General features: G+C 38.7%; 1 protein-coding gene across 5 annotated transcripts in view; it reads left to right on the top strand.

Moving 5' to 3' along the window:
• Window positions 1–2,025: 2,025 nt before the first annotated feature.
• Window positions 2,026–14,135, top strand: part of LOC129177443 (zinc transporter ZIP11-like) — a 97,484-nt gene continuing 85,374 nt past the window's right edge. For 2 of the 5 annotated variants that reach the window (XM_054768579.1, XM_054768582.1), the window contains exons 1-3: window positions 2,074–2,213; window positions 3,497–3,614; window positions 4,941–4,979. In XM_054768579.1, coding sequence (XP_054624554.1) covers window positions 2,209–2,213; window positions 3,497–3,614; window positions 4,941–4,979 — 162 coding nt within the window. In that variant the 5' untranslated portion in view covers window positions 2,074–2,208. Of the gene's footprint in view, window positions 2,214–3,496; window positions 3,615–4,940; window positions 4,980–14,135 lie in introns of all 5 variants that reach the window. The other 3 variants (XM_054768581.1, XM_054768580.1, XM_054768584.1) reach the window with 3 other exon arrangements.

The following is a 14,135-nucleotide window of genomic DNA, read 5'->3' on the forward strand; positions in this document are numbered from 1 at the left end:
AATACTATGGGAATAAAAGCATACTTCCGAAAAGAAAATTTACAAGAATAAAGTTTAAATAGTTGGAAAATTATAAAAACAACAATGGCAGAATTGAAAAAACAGCTGTAATTTTACAAGACAAAAGTCAAAATATTAAGAGAAAAAGTCCTATTTGATTTTACAAGAATAAACTCCCAATATTACGAGGAAAAATAATGTCATTTTAGTTGTATAGAGTTGAAATATCAAAGAAAATGTTTAATTTTTAAAAAGTTGTAATATTATGAAAAATAAACAAAACAATATAAAGTTGTCATTTCTGGAAAATGAGGTTAAGGAAAAAGTAGGGGTGTCAGAAGATCTCACAAGATTAAAAACGTGTCAAGATTTCTCATTCAGGAAAAATCCTGTCTCATGGACAGCAGGCCTGGTTTGAACCAAGTGAGTCAGTCATACAGTCTCTTTGTCTCGTGGGTGGAGGCGGGGCTGTTGGCATACACACAAGAGTGCAGAAGAGTGTAGCCTCATGAGGTGCAATGCAAGGTAATGTAGTAGAAATTAAATTAGTAAATTGCAACATATTGTCATATTTTTTTGTCATTTTTTCATTGTACTTTTCTTCAAAGTAATGTTAAAATCTCGTCTCGTCACGTTCTTATAGACCCAATTTTGTGTGTCGTCTCGTCTCTTGAACTGAGTATCACGTGACACCCTTAGGAAAAAGTTATGTTAGGGGAAGCCGACATATTATGGGAATAAAGTCATAATATTACAAGAACTAAATTTACAAAGATTATTAAAAATAAACAGCAAAAATGGGGGAAAAAAACAACAGAAGACTGAAGTTCATTCTAATAATACCCATTTTCACCTGTCACAAAGCTGAGATGCAGCTTTTTTCTTCAATCCTTTCATTTTTCAGTATGTGGCTCTTTCACATTACATTGTGCCGTTTAATACTAACGATTGTCATACGTATAAAAAGTAGTGAACATTATAGAGTAAAACCTACAAGAGAAAATGATGTAGCCACTATTAACCGATCAAGCATGGCAGATGCGGAACGAGGTAATGACTGTTTTGAGGGAGGATCCCTGCCGTTCTTTTATAATTCAGGTCAATTTATTGTTACTTTAGCTAGTTTGTACTGAGCAGCCAGTACAGAGACATATGCAAGTATTGACTGAACTTCCATTATCATATTTTTCCTCTTTGCCTTTCATCTGGTACTCTTCTAGGTTGACAATACACAATAACACAAAAAGCCCAAGAAAAATATTAAGACACATGAATTTGTAATGGCAAAGTTGTCTGAAGAGGAATAAACTTCATTATTTGTTGGTTCAAGCTGTAAAAGTGTGATATGAATGATTGATTAAAACTTCCCTTCAAGGTTAGTCTTTTTGTCAGGTATTTTAGAGGCTAGATGAAAGGAACATCATTAAAGGTTACGAACACTGCAAGAAAGAGTCTCACTGTTGAACAAGAATAAATTATGAAGCAAGAGAAACCCGTTATTCACCCTGAAGGGAAATTCACTTTTAACGGTGCAGCGCTGAGACTATCATGGGAGACCATCCAAAATGCTCTTTGCTTAAAGCAACAAACATCTCAACCATCAATGGTAAACAACATTTCTGATGCCAGCTCCTGAGCCGCTATTTTGCGCAGATGGTCAGGAGTTTAATAATCCAACAAGCACAGAAATCCACTGAGAAAACCACAAGATCAAGTAAGGAATATGGTGGATCTTGTTTGAGGCACGAGCTCCTGCCTTCTTGAAAATGATCACTAATTAAACACATTAATCATACTGCAGCATCTATGTTCAGTTTAGCCGGTCTGTGTTTCCCTGTAAAATAAAGCATTTATTTTAAAGTAATGACTGCTATTTTCATAATGGTATTACAGTGCTTTATTAGTTTTAAGTTTTCATTTACAGAGAAAAATTATGTTTTTGGTTCTCGTCATGTTCTTTTAAAAGATGGGAGGAGTCTCGTGCATACGCCACAAGACGTTGACCAATCGTCATAGGCACGTGTACTGGGAAGTAGGAAGTAAATACAGGGGATTGGAAGTGCCTTTAGAAAAAGTGGGTGAGCTTTGTACTTTTCTTACAACAATACAAACAGTGTACATTTAGAGCGATACTATACGTTCCGGAATTAGTGTTTACTGTCCGTCGTCTCACAAAGCAAGGTTTGGACGAAATATAGCTATCTGTTTATGAAGTAAGTCGACTCGGTATCCTTGTTAGCCGGTACAGATGGTCAATTTGCAGTCTGGTCATGTTGCTGATTATGCTGTGTAGTGTGAAAGAGTCCAGATATGAATGGAAAAACACTTAATGCGAGGCGTTTTAACCATACATAGATGCAAATATGTCATTCATTATGTCATTCATAACATATTTAAAGTGTCAGAACGGTTTTAATTCAACAGTATGTTTTTTTTTATTGTGGTTGCAGTTTGCATAGGTCTTTGAAATGTATACTTCGCTAATATTTTGTAGCGAAATATAATAGCCAAAATTTCTGTAATCACCTCAGTGTGATGCTGTGCACTACTGCATATTGCAACCATACTAATATTATACACTCCCCTCCAAAAGTGCAGGTGTTCCCAAACTTTTGGTTGGGAGCGTAGCTAGACTGTAATAGACATTGTTAAATTAATACCTCCTTGACGGCGTCAATCAAAAGTGAGCATTATCATCTAGTCACGTCTTTTAGTGCTATATAATACGAAATATATTGCATGGTCGTTGTTCGGACAATGTTGTGTGACAATTTATCTTCCCTTTGAAACTACTAAATTAAGATATTCGTGTGAATTAAATTGCCGAGGAGTGATACATGTGTGATAAAGAGCGGTGTTTTACCTCACAGATCATCTTTGGCTCAATGTAGCGCCTAATCAGCAGATCGGAAAATCTGAAATTTACTCTTTATAGAGTATGTGACTGAAAAATGTTAAATATTTCATTTGCAACAACAGTAAAAGTAGTTTTGACATATTCAGTAGTCGTACATTGGTGTCCGTTAATTAAGATTCATTATAGTAATCAGCAATGTTATTTGGAAGCTATTGAACGTTAAATGAAAAGAGTATTTCTCCACTTGAGCTAATTAAGATATGTTGGACTCTTAATATTTTCTGATGATCCAGTTCTGTTCCAACGAGATGAGTGAAAAAAAAAGCCAGGGATATTACTGAGAAAGCAGGATTTAGATCCATTGAAGTGTGCAGTTTTCAAAAACAAACATACTAGTAATGTGAAGCCTTAAAGGCATGTTGATTTAAGGTGAGTCAGGCTAACATCCTGTTTTACATGGGATATTTATTCCCAGTTTAGTGCATATCAATGAAATAAACTCTAAAGTCTTACAATTTTGTTGCTTTTGCATATGAATTAGGAATGACTGTGTTCTGGAATGCAACATTCATGTTAATACATAGAATTCTCTATAACAATAGCAATAGATACATGTTGTCTTTTTTATTGTGTGTTCAGGTGTGGCACAATGCTAGAAGACTACTCACCTGTTGCCCAGGCGCTGCTGGGCACTCTGTTCACTTGGGGCCTGACTGCTGCTGGAGCCGCGATGGTATTCATCTTCTCCAGTCGACAGGTACACTAGGGGAAATAATTATTTGCTGATTCTGCAAATTTACCCTATAACAGTCCAGAATTATTGTTATTTTTTCTAATTATTGTAACAGTGAGAATAAGAATATCAACAAAAAAATCAGGAATAAAAATCCCAGTTAAATATATTTACATTTGTATTTGACTGACTGAAATAAATATTCTGCAAGAATTCTGTCCCCCACAGAACACATTAAACACACAACTTAGTCTTGTCCCTTCAGCAAGAGGTTTGGTGATAATGAAACCTTTGTTGGTGCAATTATTTGAAAGGAAGAAATACACGATAATGGTCAAGCACCCTCGACGTGGAGCCCCATGAAAGATCTCACTTTGGGCGGTAAGGATGATTGTGCGAAAGGTGAGGCGTAAGCCCAGAATTATATGGGAGGAGCTTGGACCATAGTAAATAGTAACAGTGGTTCAGCAGGTAGAGCAGGTTGTCCAGAAGATTTGTGTTTCACACTTCACCTATCTTGCATTCAGTGCTGCCCACACTGGTGTATGAATGTGAATGAATGTTTGGTGGCGGTTGGAGAGGCCGTAAGTGTGAATTGGCAGCCACTTTTCCATCAGTCTACCCCAGTGCAGCTGTGTATATAGATGTAGATTACCACCACCAGTGTGTGAATGGAAAGTGTGATATAAATGTAATCCATTATTATAATTTGTATCATTATTATTAAATATGATTATTATCATTATTATTATTATTATTATTATTATTATCAACCAAGAAAAACATTGAGATCCTGCTGCTCGAGAAGGCACAGGTACAGGCCTGTCTGAAGTTTGCCAGTGGACACCTGAATGATTCGAAGAAGACTTTAAAAAAAAAAAAATTAGCTCTCAATTATCAACTCCTCACCTTGCTTGCATGCAGAGAAATGCTGAATAAGAACACCATCCTGACTGTTAAGTAGTGCAGTGGAAACTCTCTGCTTTGAGGCTGATTCACTGCTGAGGGTACAGAAAGACCACACCCCACTGAGGAGTTGATGTACCATAGAATCTTTAATGAGAACCACCTGGCATCAGCCAGAACACTGAAGATGGGCCATGGAGGGGTCTTCCAGCATGACAGTGACCCAAACATATGGCCAAGCAACAAAGGAGTGGCTCAAAAGAGGCACATTATGATCCTGGAGGTGGTCTAGGCAGTCCCCAGACCTTAATCCCACATCAAATCTGTAAAGGGAGCTGGTACCTTGAGTTGCCATGTGACAGCCTCAAAACCTTCAGGATTTGAAGATACATGTTTTATCCAGTAAACTCATTTATTAACATAATGACTTCACTCACTTTTCAGAAGCACGTCTTGGACGGAAGTTTAGGATTTGCAGCAGGGGTGAGTTGTTATTTTCTTAACCATTATTGTGGTCACATGGTCATGTCTAAATGATTGCAATTGTGAATACATTCTTAGAACCCCATTGTCTGACTCCCTCATTTTTAAATACCTACAGAGATTACTGTCCAAAGTTATAAAATGTTTAAATTAGGGGTGTCCCCATACAACCTTTTCCACTTTCGATATGATGCTGATATTGCAGCCTTGAATACTGGCCAATAAATACCGACATTGATATGATATCAGTATGAATCATACATGCCTTTTATTACTTGTTTAGTAGCGTGGAATGTTAGAAAAGGCAAAAGAATAGTCGGCACCAGAAGGAATGAGAAAAACGGAACCATTTACTTGATGCATCTGGTGTATAGTTTTATCTATAATAAGCATGATGTAGCGAGGCTCAAGGTGCTCAATGAAGCGTTTAAACCCGACATTACTCACCTTCGACAGGGGCTGACTCTTTCCTGTTATATCAATGACTTTTTGTCATTCTGTGAGAGTATCTCACGTGGTGTTGCGAAAATCCATCTTCAAATGTGCGATGAGGTTGGTCGTATTAAACTTCCCCGGTCCTGTGCCATCACGGGAAACTTGTGGATGACAAGTTTTGCACTTAGCTGCAACGTCTTGTTCCGACTTTAACACAAAATACTGCATGTGATCATGTCGGTTCTGCGTGATAGATGGATAGAAGTGCTGCTGTTGGATAGAAGTATTGGTGTGGAGTCTGGAATGGAGTGGTTATATCGGACTGCCAATACAGATGTTTTTAGATGTAGGCCGATATAATCGGATTGCTGAGGTTGGAGCAATACCTGATATTAATATTGGATCGGGACACCCCCAGTTTAAATTGAGACATCCAAAGGATGTTTGAGCTTTTGCAGAAGACACTGAAATATATAGCACGATTACATTTCAACTTTACTGAAGTTTACACTCTTCAGAAAAAGATTAACAACTAAATACTGAAATACTGTATCCCAGGTCTTCAAGTAATTAAGTGAATTATTGATAGATTTTGAATTCAGAGTGCAACATCTTGGCTTCTTACAAATGCTAATGATTATTTGAATGTTTAGTGTTCATTTTCTTAATTGACTGTTTGTGTTTAAAGCCACCAACACAAATGCATAACATGTTTTTCATTGGTGTTTTCCTGTGTTTGTCATGGTTAGGCAGGTGCAGGCAGAAGCCGGTGCAACCAAATGCCAGGAATTACAAATTTAAAGCAGAAAAAAGGTGCATCTTAGGGATCAATGTACTTCACATAGAAATGTAACTTAAAGGGAGTTTTAGTTTAGTTTTAGTTTTTGACATGAAGTTGTATGACATCCCCATCAGTGGTGTCGTTTATCGACCACTTGGTCCTGTGAGCCCAGTTCTGGTCGGATTTCGGTGATGAGAAACGTTGTTCCGGTTAGTTGCTGGGGCTACATAAGAGTTTGGATTCTCAAAACAATACGCATTCTGAAGAGTAATACATTTGCATAACAAAAATGCCTCCTCGAAAAAATCTGACCTCACAAATCGCTCGGCTTTACTTTCTGACGTTGTATTAATGCGCGCTATTGGCTGTCCATTGTTGTTTTTGTGATGAAGATGCATCCGCTGCGAGTGTCGTAGCCATCTTCATCACATACACAACAATGGACCGCCGATAGCACGCATGAATATGTCAGATTAAGAAAGATTTTTTGTATGGCTTCTCAAAACAATGTGTTCAAAAGAGTAATACATTTGCATCACAAAAATGCCTCTTCGAAAAAATCCGACCACAATCGCTCTGCGTTACTTTCTCTTTCACTGCACGTCCATTGTTGTGTATGTGTTCCACAGTGTTAACATGTGTGGATGCGACCCACGGGTCTCACGTCACAGCAGTCTTGATGCCGCTGTGGAACACATACACAACAATGGACGCGCAGTGATACGACGGGAGAGAAAGTAACGGTGAGGGATTGTGAGGTGTGACTTTTTGAAGGAAGCATTTTTGTGATGCAAATGTATTACTCTTTTGAACGCATATTGTTTTGAGAAGCCAAACTCTTCAACAACTAACCGTAGGATGTGAGGACTGCAGATGGAAATTAGCTCTGAGTTAAATCTGGTGCAGACATCTTTTTAATGAAACTGCACACTATCCTTAATAAACTAAACTAAACTAAGTACCTTCCTCATCACCAAAATCCGACCAGAAGTTTGCTCATGGGACGAACCGGGGTGTAAGTCACTGTTGATGCACTACACTGCTGATGTCATACAACTTCATGTCAAAAAATCTGAACTATTCCTTTAAAGCTGCACACACTGTGTTTATGTTGAACAACTTAGACACACAACTAATGTTTTGAGGACAAGCCATAAGTATCATAATTCTAACAAGAGAGAAAGATTGTTAAGTGACACTTTCAAAAAGTAAGTTCAAGATTCAAGATTCAAGAGAGTTTTATTGTCATGTGCATGGTAAAACAGCAGTTATACCATGCAATGAAAATCTTATTCTGTTCATTCTCCCAAGAAAAGAAAGAAAACAAATGAAAGAATAAGAACATAAGAAACATAAACACATAAACATATATACCAATAAATTAAGCAACAACAACAGACGAGACATTAATACAAGTAAATAATACAAATAAATAAATAAATAAAGTGCTAAAGTTAGCATGTCCCCCAAAACGTGATAGCCACTTGTACCTTGTCCGTGGGACAAAAACAAGCTAGCTAGCTGCCACCAGAGAGGCAGGCAAAATGTGTAAACAAAGATGCCAGAAAGTCGAATGAGATTGAAACGCGAGCGATCACACATGCTGGCATCGATAGACTTAGCCTGTGCCAAGCTGTCGTCAATTGACTCCACAATTTACGGACTATTTTTCATTCTCACGATAATAAGGAACAAAGTGAACGTCAACACAAGATGCGTTGTGTACTTTTATCTGGTCATGCATGTCTATGTGCAAGTGCCAACAAGGCAGACAGGCGAATCTGGTACATGTTTATCAAAATAAAGCAGAATGAAACATTTTTATATTTTAAATTGTTTTCAAACTGTGGTCAATATGTGCATAAATAATAATCTATATGCATATCTACACTCAACAAAAATAGAAATGCAACACTTTTGTTCACCATTTCTCTCAAATATTGTTCACAAATCTGTGATAGTGAGCACTTCTCCTTTGCTGAGATAATCCATCCCACCTCACAGGTGTGCCATATCAAGATGCAGATTAGACACCATGATTAGTGAACAGGTGGGGGGGGGGCTCCAACGTCCAGACGCCATCTAATGTGAGCATTTGCCCACTCAAGTCGGTTCCGACGACAAACTGGAGTCAGGTCGAGAACCCGATGACAACGAAGAGCATGCGGATGAGCTTCCTTGAGACGGTTTCTGACAGTTTGTGCAGAAATTCTTTGGTTATGCAAACCAATTGTTTCAGCAGCTGTCAGAGTGGCTGGTCTCAGACGATCTTGGAGGTGAACATGCTGGATGTGGAGGTCCTGGGCTGGTGTGGTTACACGTGGTCTGCGATTGTGAGGCTGGTTGGATGTACTGCCAAATTCTCTGAAACACCTTTGCAGACGGCTTATGGTAGAGAAATGAACATTTAATACACAAGCAACAGCTCTGGCTGACATTCCTGCTGTCCGCATGCCAATTGCACGCTCGCTCAAATCTTGTGACATCTGTAGCATTGTGTCGTGTGATAAAACTGCAAATTTCAGAGTGGACTTTTAGTGTGGAAAAAGTTGTAGATTTTTGAGTTTATCTAAAAAAAAAAAAAAAAATGGGAGCAAAAACAAAATTGTTGTGTTTTTATTTTTGTTGAGTGTATATATCATATACTGTATACATTCATACAATATATTACTTGACATTGTTTTCAAGTTAATGAAAACCTTTGTCGTGGCAGTGTGCCACGGTCATATACATGTAGCGGAAACTCTGGCTGACTAGTTTTGTTTCATTAATAAATAGAGTTGTGTGTCATCTGAATAACAGTGCAAGTTAATGGAGTGTTTTCTAATGATACTGCCTAAGGGGTATATATATACAGTATACAGGTAAAGGCTGAACAGTACAGGTCCAAGTACGGAACCCTGTGGTATGCCATGACTGACTTTTGCGTGTATAGATTCTGTATTGCCAATGGATACAAACTGCAGACGATGTGACAAGTAGGACTGAAAGCTTTATTGCCAATGGCATGTTGTAATCTCTGTTTTAAAATCTGGTGATTGTGTCGAAAGCCGCTGTAAAATCGAATTAAAAGTCGCACTGAAACAAGATCCTTGTTTGAAGCAATGAGGATACCAATATGGGACAAAAAAGTCACGGTTTCAAAACCTTTAGAATTATTAAAGTGAAGATCAAGCACTGTCACTACGTGGAAATGTCGCTGTGTTATTCCTGGCAGTCAGAACTGGGCTTCGATGTGTTAAAACCAGTGGCGTGTGCTGTGTTGTCAAAAGTCGGACAGATAGTACCGGTGTTAAGGCTGGTTTATAATTTCAGCTTGAACGAGCTGCGTGGAAAAGAGCCATGCGGAAATCCGCTCGAGAGACCGTGTGTGATGAAAACACATGCCTACCACGGTACTAAACTAGAGCGGAATAAGTTTGCCATTGTTTACTTGACTTCCAACATGGCGACACTTGCGCGTCCACTTCTTGAAGAGGAATTGTGTTGTATTTATTTGCTGCTGCGACAGAAAAGGAAGAGAAGGTGGTCCACTCGTCCTTTTGAATAGGAATGCTGCAATCGCAGCTCGTTATTCTTCCCACCACAGGGATTTGTACCCTGGCAATACTGAACACAGCAAAAGGAAATAAAAAAACAAACAACTTGACTTAAAACGCAACTTGTTTCAGTGTTTCTTGATGCTTAAACTACTGTGCATCAGGCTGCCTCATATAACTGGCGGTATTTCTGTACTTCACCTGCAAGGATCTCCTGCTTGTCTGCCATTTTTTTCCACGTGTCTCCGTCCGCGTAGGTAGAATAATTTGGAGGTGCACGGAGCGGGAAATTTCCGCATGAAAAGGCCCCTCGAGGGGCCGTGGGTGCGAAAATGACGTCATTTGTCCGCATGAAGCCGCACGGACCTCGCGGATGCGGAAAGCATAAAACAGGCTTTGGCTGCCTCGTTAGTACTGAGCGGCGCCAATATGGCCCTGCGATGTCGCCGTTTTCGGTCGACATATTACTCAAATCGAGGGTCACCAAATGTGGAGATGTTATATTTTTGCCCAAGGTTATTACAATGTCAGACTCTCATGTCGGCCCATGTCTCATCCGCAGTTAGTCCTGAACCAGGACCCTCCGGTTCTAAAGCATGGACTTTGCTGCCGCTGCTAGTACTAGTGTTAGTAAGTTAGTGCTGTCCTGTCATGATATGTTGTTTTTTAATTTGCAAATACATGACAAGTATCAAATAAAAACAGAAAACATTTACATGTTAGCAAGCCTAACAATTTGTTCTGACAACTGCTCATCCTATTTTTACTAATATATAATACAGTATTATTTCTCTACCATTACGAATTTATGTCTAAATGCCCTGTCTTTGACCAGCTCTGTTTATTATTGTATTCATTTTCCATCACTGAGTTATCATGGCAGACTTTACAGGTAGCTGAGAGATTGCGGTTGTTAATACACGTTGGCAAATGAGAGAAATTAGGAGATTTATTAACCTTGGAGTAGAACTGTTGGTCCTCTCCTGCTACTGTAGATGAATTGCTCCTTCTGGCATACATTAGTAGAGAAGATGTGCTGGTTCCCAAACCTTTTTTAAACATGGTATTCCTGTTGTGCTAACTGCAATCATCCATTCATGATTGCTGATTACTGGCCCTGATTAATATTGTAATTATGAAAGTAATGCCCGGTGATTAGAGAATGACTCTTAATTGAGGCATATTTTAATTCTGATCTATGTTGCCGTCTTTTGATTCCGTCCTTGAATATGCTTAAGACAAATTTATACATGAAGTCTATTTTATGATTAATTTTTTTTCCCAAAAGTATTTGATCAGCTCAACAGTTCTTTAAAACCATCGTGTTGTCAAAATGCAATTTTACAGTGATTAATTTTAATAAGAGAATGTGATTCCTTGCATATTATTTGTTTTTATGACTGTGATAGCCAAAAGGTGTGAAAAAGAATGGCCCCTAAAGCCAATTCCACTGCATGACCAAAAGAATGTCACACTAATATTTTATCAGACCCCCTTTTGCTCTGACTGCTGTACATATTCCCTTTAGCTTATTCAATGTCATAGCTTAACCTTAGCACTGATCATTTTAAAGTGTTTGCATTGTGATGTAGTTTTTTCAGAATGCAGTGGTTTTTCCAGGAAAAGGGAAAACGTTTAACATTTAAACATTTATTTCCATCCAGACATGCATTAACTTTTGCCAAGCTTTTTTATACATGATGGAAGAGTCACACCTGCTATCATCCCAGTCTCTCTTGGTTAAGGCTCTGAAGCAGTAGTGGCCAATGTCCATCAATCAATTTTTTATGCCGCTGGCCCTTACTAGGGTCGCTGCGGTATGCTGGAGCCTATGCCAGCTGACTTTGGGTGAGAGGCGGGGTACACCTTGGACTGGTCCCCAGCCAATCGCAGTAGTGGCCAGTGTATGTGTGAAAATGAAGTCTCATGCTCCCTTTGATGATTTGACCCCTCCAAAGCCTGTCATTGCCATTTGGGAATAACTTTTTTTTATTCCTAGTCTACTGTACACAGTGGTACCTCTGTGGTTAAACTTAATCTCTTCAGGGTCACTAGTCGACCTTTGGATTTTATTTTTTTGGATTTTTTAAAACCACTCAACCCATAGAAAATAACAGAAACACTGTACTTCATTCTGGGGTCAAACATGAAACCTTATTAAAACCTTATTTAAACCTTATTTAAAGTAACACTTAAATTAACTTAATCAACAATACGTTAACCACTGAAATGCTGTGTCTTCTTTTACACCCCTTTTTTAGTATGGACCTTCTAGAGCACATGTGTCAAACTCGTGCCATGGAGTGCCGAGACACTCCAACCAGTTTCTTCAACAAGGTGATTTAATTGATGAGCTCCTTTCATCAAACTGAAAGACATGTTGATCATTAAAGTCACCTGCTTTCCTGACCGGCTGGAAAGAAAACCTGCAGGATCTCGGCCTTCCATGGCACGAGTTTGAAACCCCTGTGAGAGGAAGAAACAAAAGAAAACACCTTCCTAGTCAATCCTTTCATGCTCGCTGATCTTCTTTTGAAGTAGTTTCTCTTATTTTTTCTGCAAATTTTTCCTTGAATTTCACGACGTTACATCGTCTGTATCATCAAGAATAGAACACAGAATAGAGGTGAGCGATTAATACCATTTGCAATAATATCACAATGTTATAAAAAGAGATGTTTTCTAAGGTTGTTGTTACGTAACACACGTGAAAGAGACAGTAGAGCGTCCGGTGACATCAGCTTCTCATGCTAGGCCTCAGGCTTGACAGAACTGTCAGAAATACATGTAGATATAAATGAGGCATACTGTAGCGCGCCGACAGTGATACCAAGACACTGCTGCTTTTTAGGTTTATTGACACTGTCACAGGTCATTGTTGGCCATAACCTACAGTACACCAGCAACAGAACAGCACACAAGTCCCCGACTGTATAACTCGCAGAATGGCTCACCACATCCGCTCTCTACAGTTGTATTAAGCCCAGCGCAATTCCTTGTTTTCCAACAATCACACGTCGCTGTCACGACCCGTCATGTCTAAGGTCCATGGCCTTCACTGACTTAAAGGACTTTAGCTCTGGAATTTGAAACACACCAACATGAATAACATTACTGACCCATAGTTGTCAGACCCTCCCGTATTATGCAATGTTGCGATTGCGCCATTTCTCGGAAATTCAACCAATCTCTACAAATTATGCAGGACCTCACAACTTTGTCCAGTCCTCAAAACTTCCCTGGGGTCTCATCTATAAAGCTTGCGTATCCATGAAACAGGGCTGAAAAGCTGCCTACGCCGTTTTCCGTGCAAAATATATATGTGATCTATTAAATAAAAACAACGTGATGCGAGAATGTGCACACCAGTACACTGTTAACTGGCATATGCACTTTTTGGAGACATTGCAAAAAGGCAACACGCATGTTAAGTGGTGGGGTGAAGTCATATGTTATAAATTGCATTGCATATGTTATAAACATGCAGTGAAGCCAATAAAGGTTCATCAATCATTGCATTTATTGTCACACTGTTATTGACTTAAAAAAACGTGTTAAAAGCATTGGTATTTTACATGATACTGGTGGATATAATTTATTCATCAAATCTAATATCCTATATTGTAAGTGCTCTTCAACATAAGAATGATGAGTCAAAATTGATAGTTGTGATAGCAATCCTGAAGCATCATAAACACCATGACGCACAAGCATATTAGTAACCTGACTAAAAGATATATTAAAAAAACAACAGTGCTTGGAATTTCATCATTTTCATTTAATTTCATTTGATCTCTCACTCAAAAGGTAGCTAGTAAATATACAATACAAGTACCAATACAAGTTTAAAATTAAAAAAACAACTATTTTAACGATTTCCCATAATGCATTGCTTCCAAGCAAAGCATTTATTGGAGGACAAGTGGCATAGAAAATGTTGATAGAATTGATGTCCACCAGAGGGAGCCACAAGAGCCTAGAGCCCAGAGGGCGGCCGCTTTGCTTGGACGCAATGCATTATGGGAAAACATTAAAATAGTTAAAAAAAAATGTAAACCCGTATTCGTACTTGTATATTTCCTTGCTAACTTTTGAGTGTTAAGTTGCTGTGTGATGAGTTTAGCGTTCTCTGTAAGATGACAAGATGATGGGTTGACAGGCTTGTTGGGATTCACTGATAGCTTGTGACTGGCTCCTGCCAAAGAAAGAGCTACCGTTTCCTCACTGACTCGCGAGGGGCACAGTATTTAAACAATCAATAGTAGTTCTGAAGTAAAGGAGATGTCACGAGAGATAATTAGAAATTATCCATAAATTAGTCGTACCGCACTCTAAGCCGCAGGGTTCAAAGTTTAAGAAAAAAGTAGCGGCTTATACACCGGAAATTACGGTATGTATTTA

This window comes from Dunckerocampus dactyliophorus, chromosome 2, assembly GCF_027744805.1.
Source record: "Dunckerocampus dactyliophorus isolate RoL2022-P2 chromosome 2, RoL_Ddac_1.1, whole genome shotgun sequence".
In the NCBI taxonomy this organism is placed as follows: Eukaryota; Metazoa; Chordata; class Actinopteri; order Syngnathiformes; family Syngnathidae; genus Dunckerocampus; species Dunckerocampus dactyliophorus.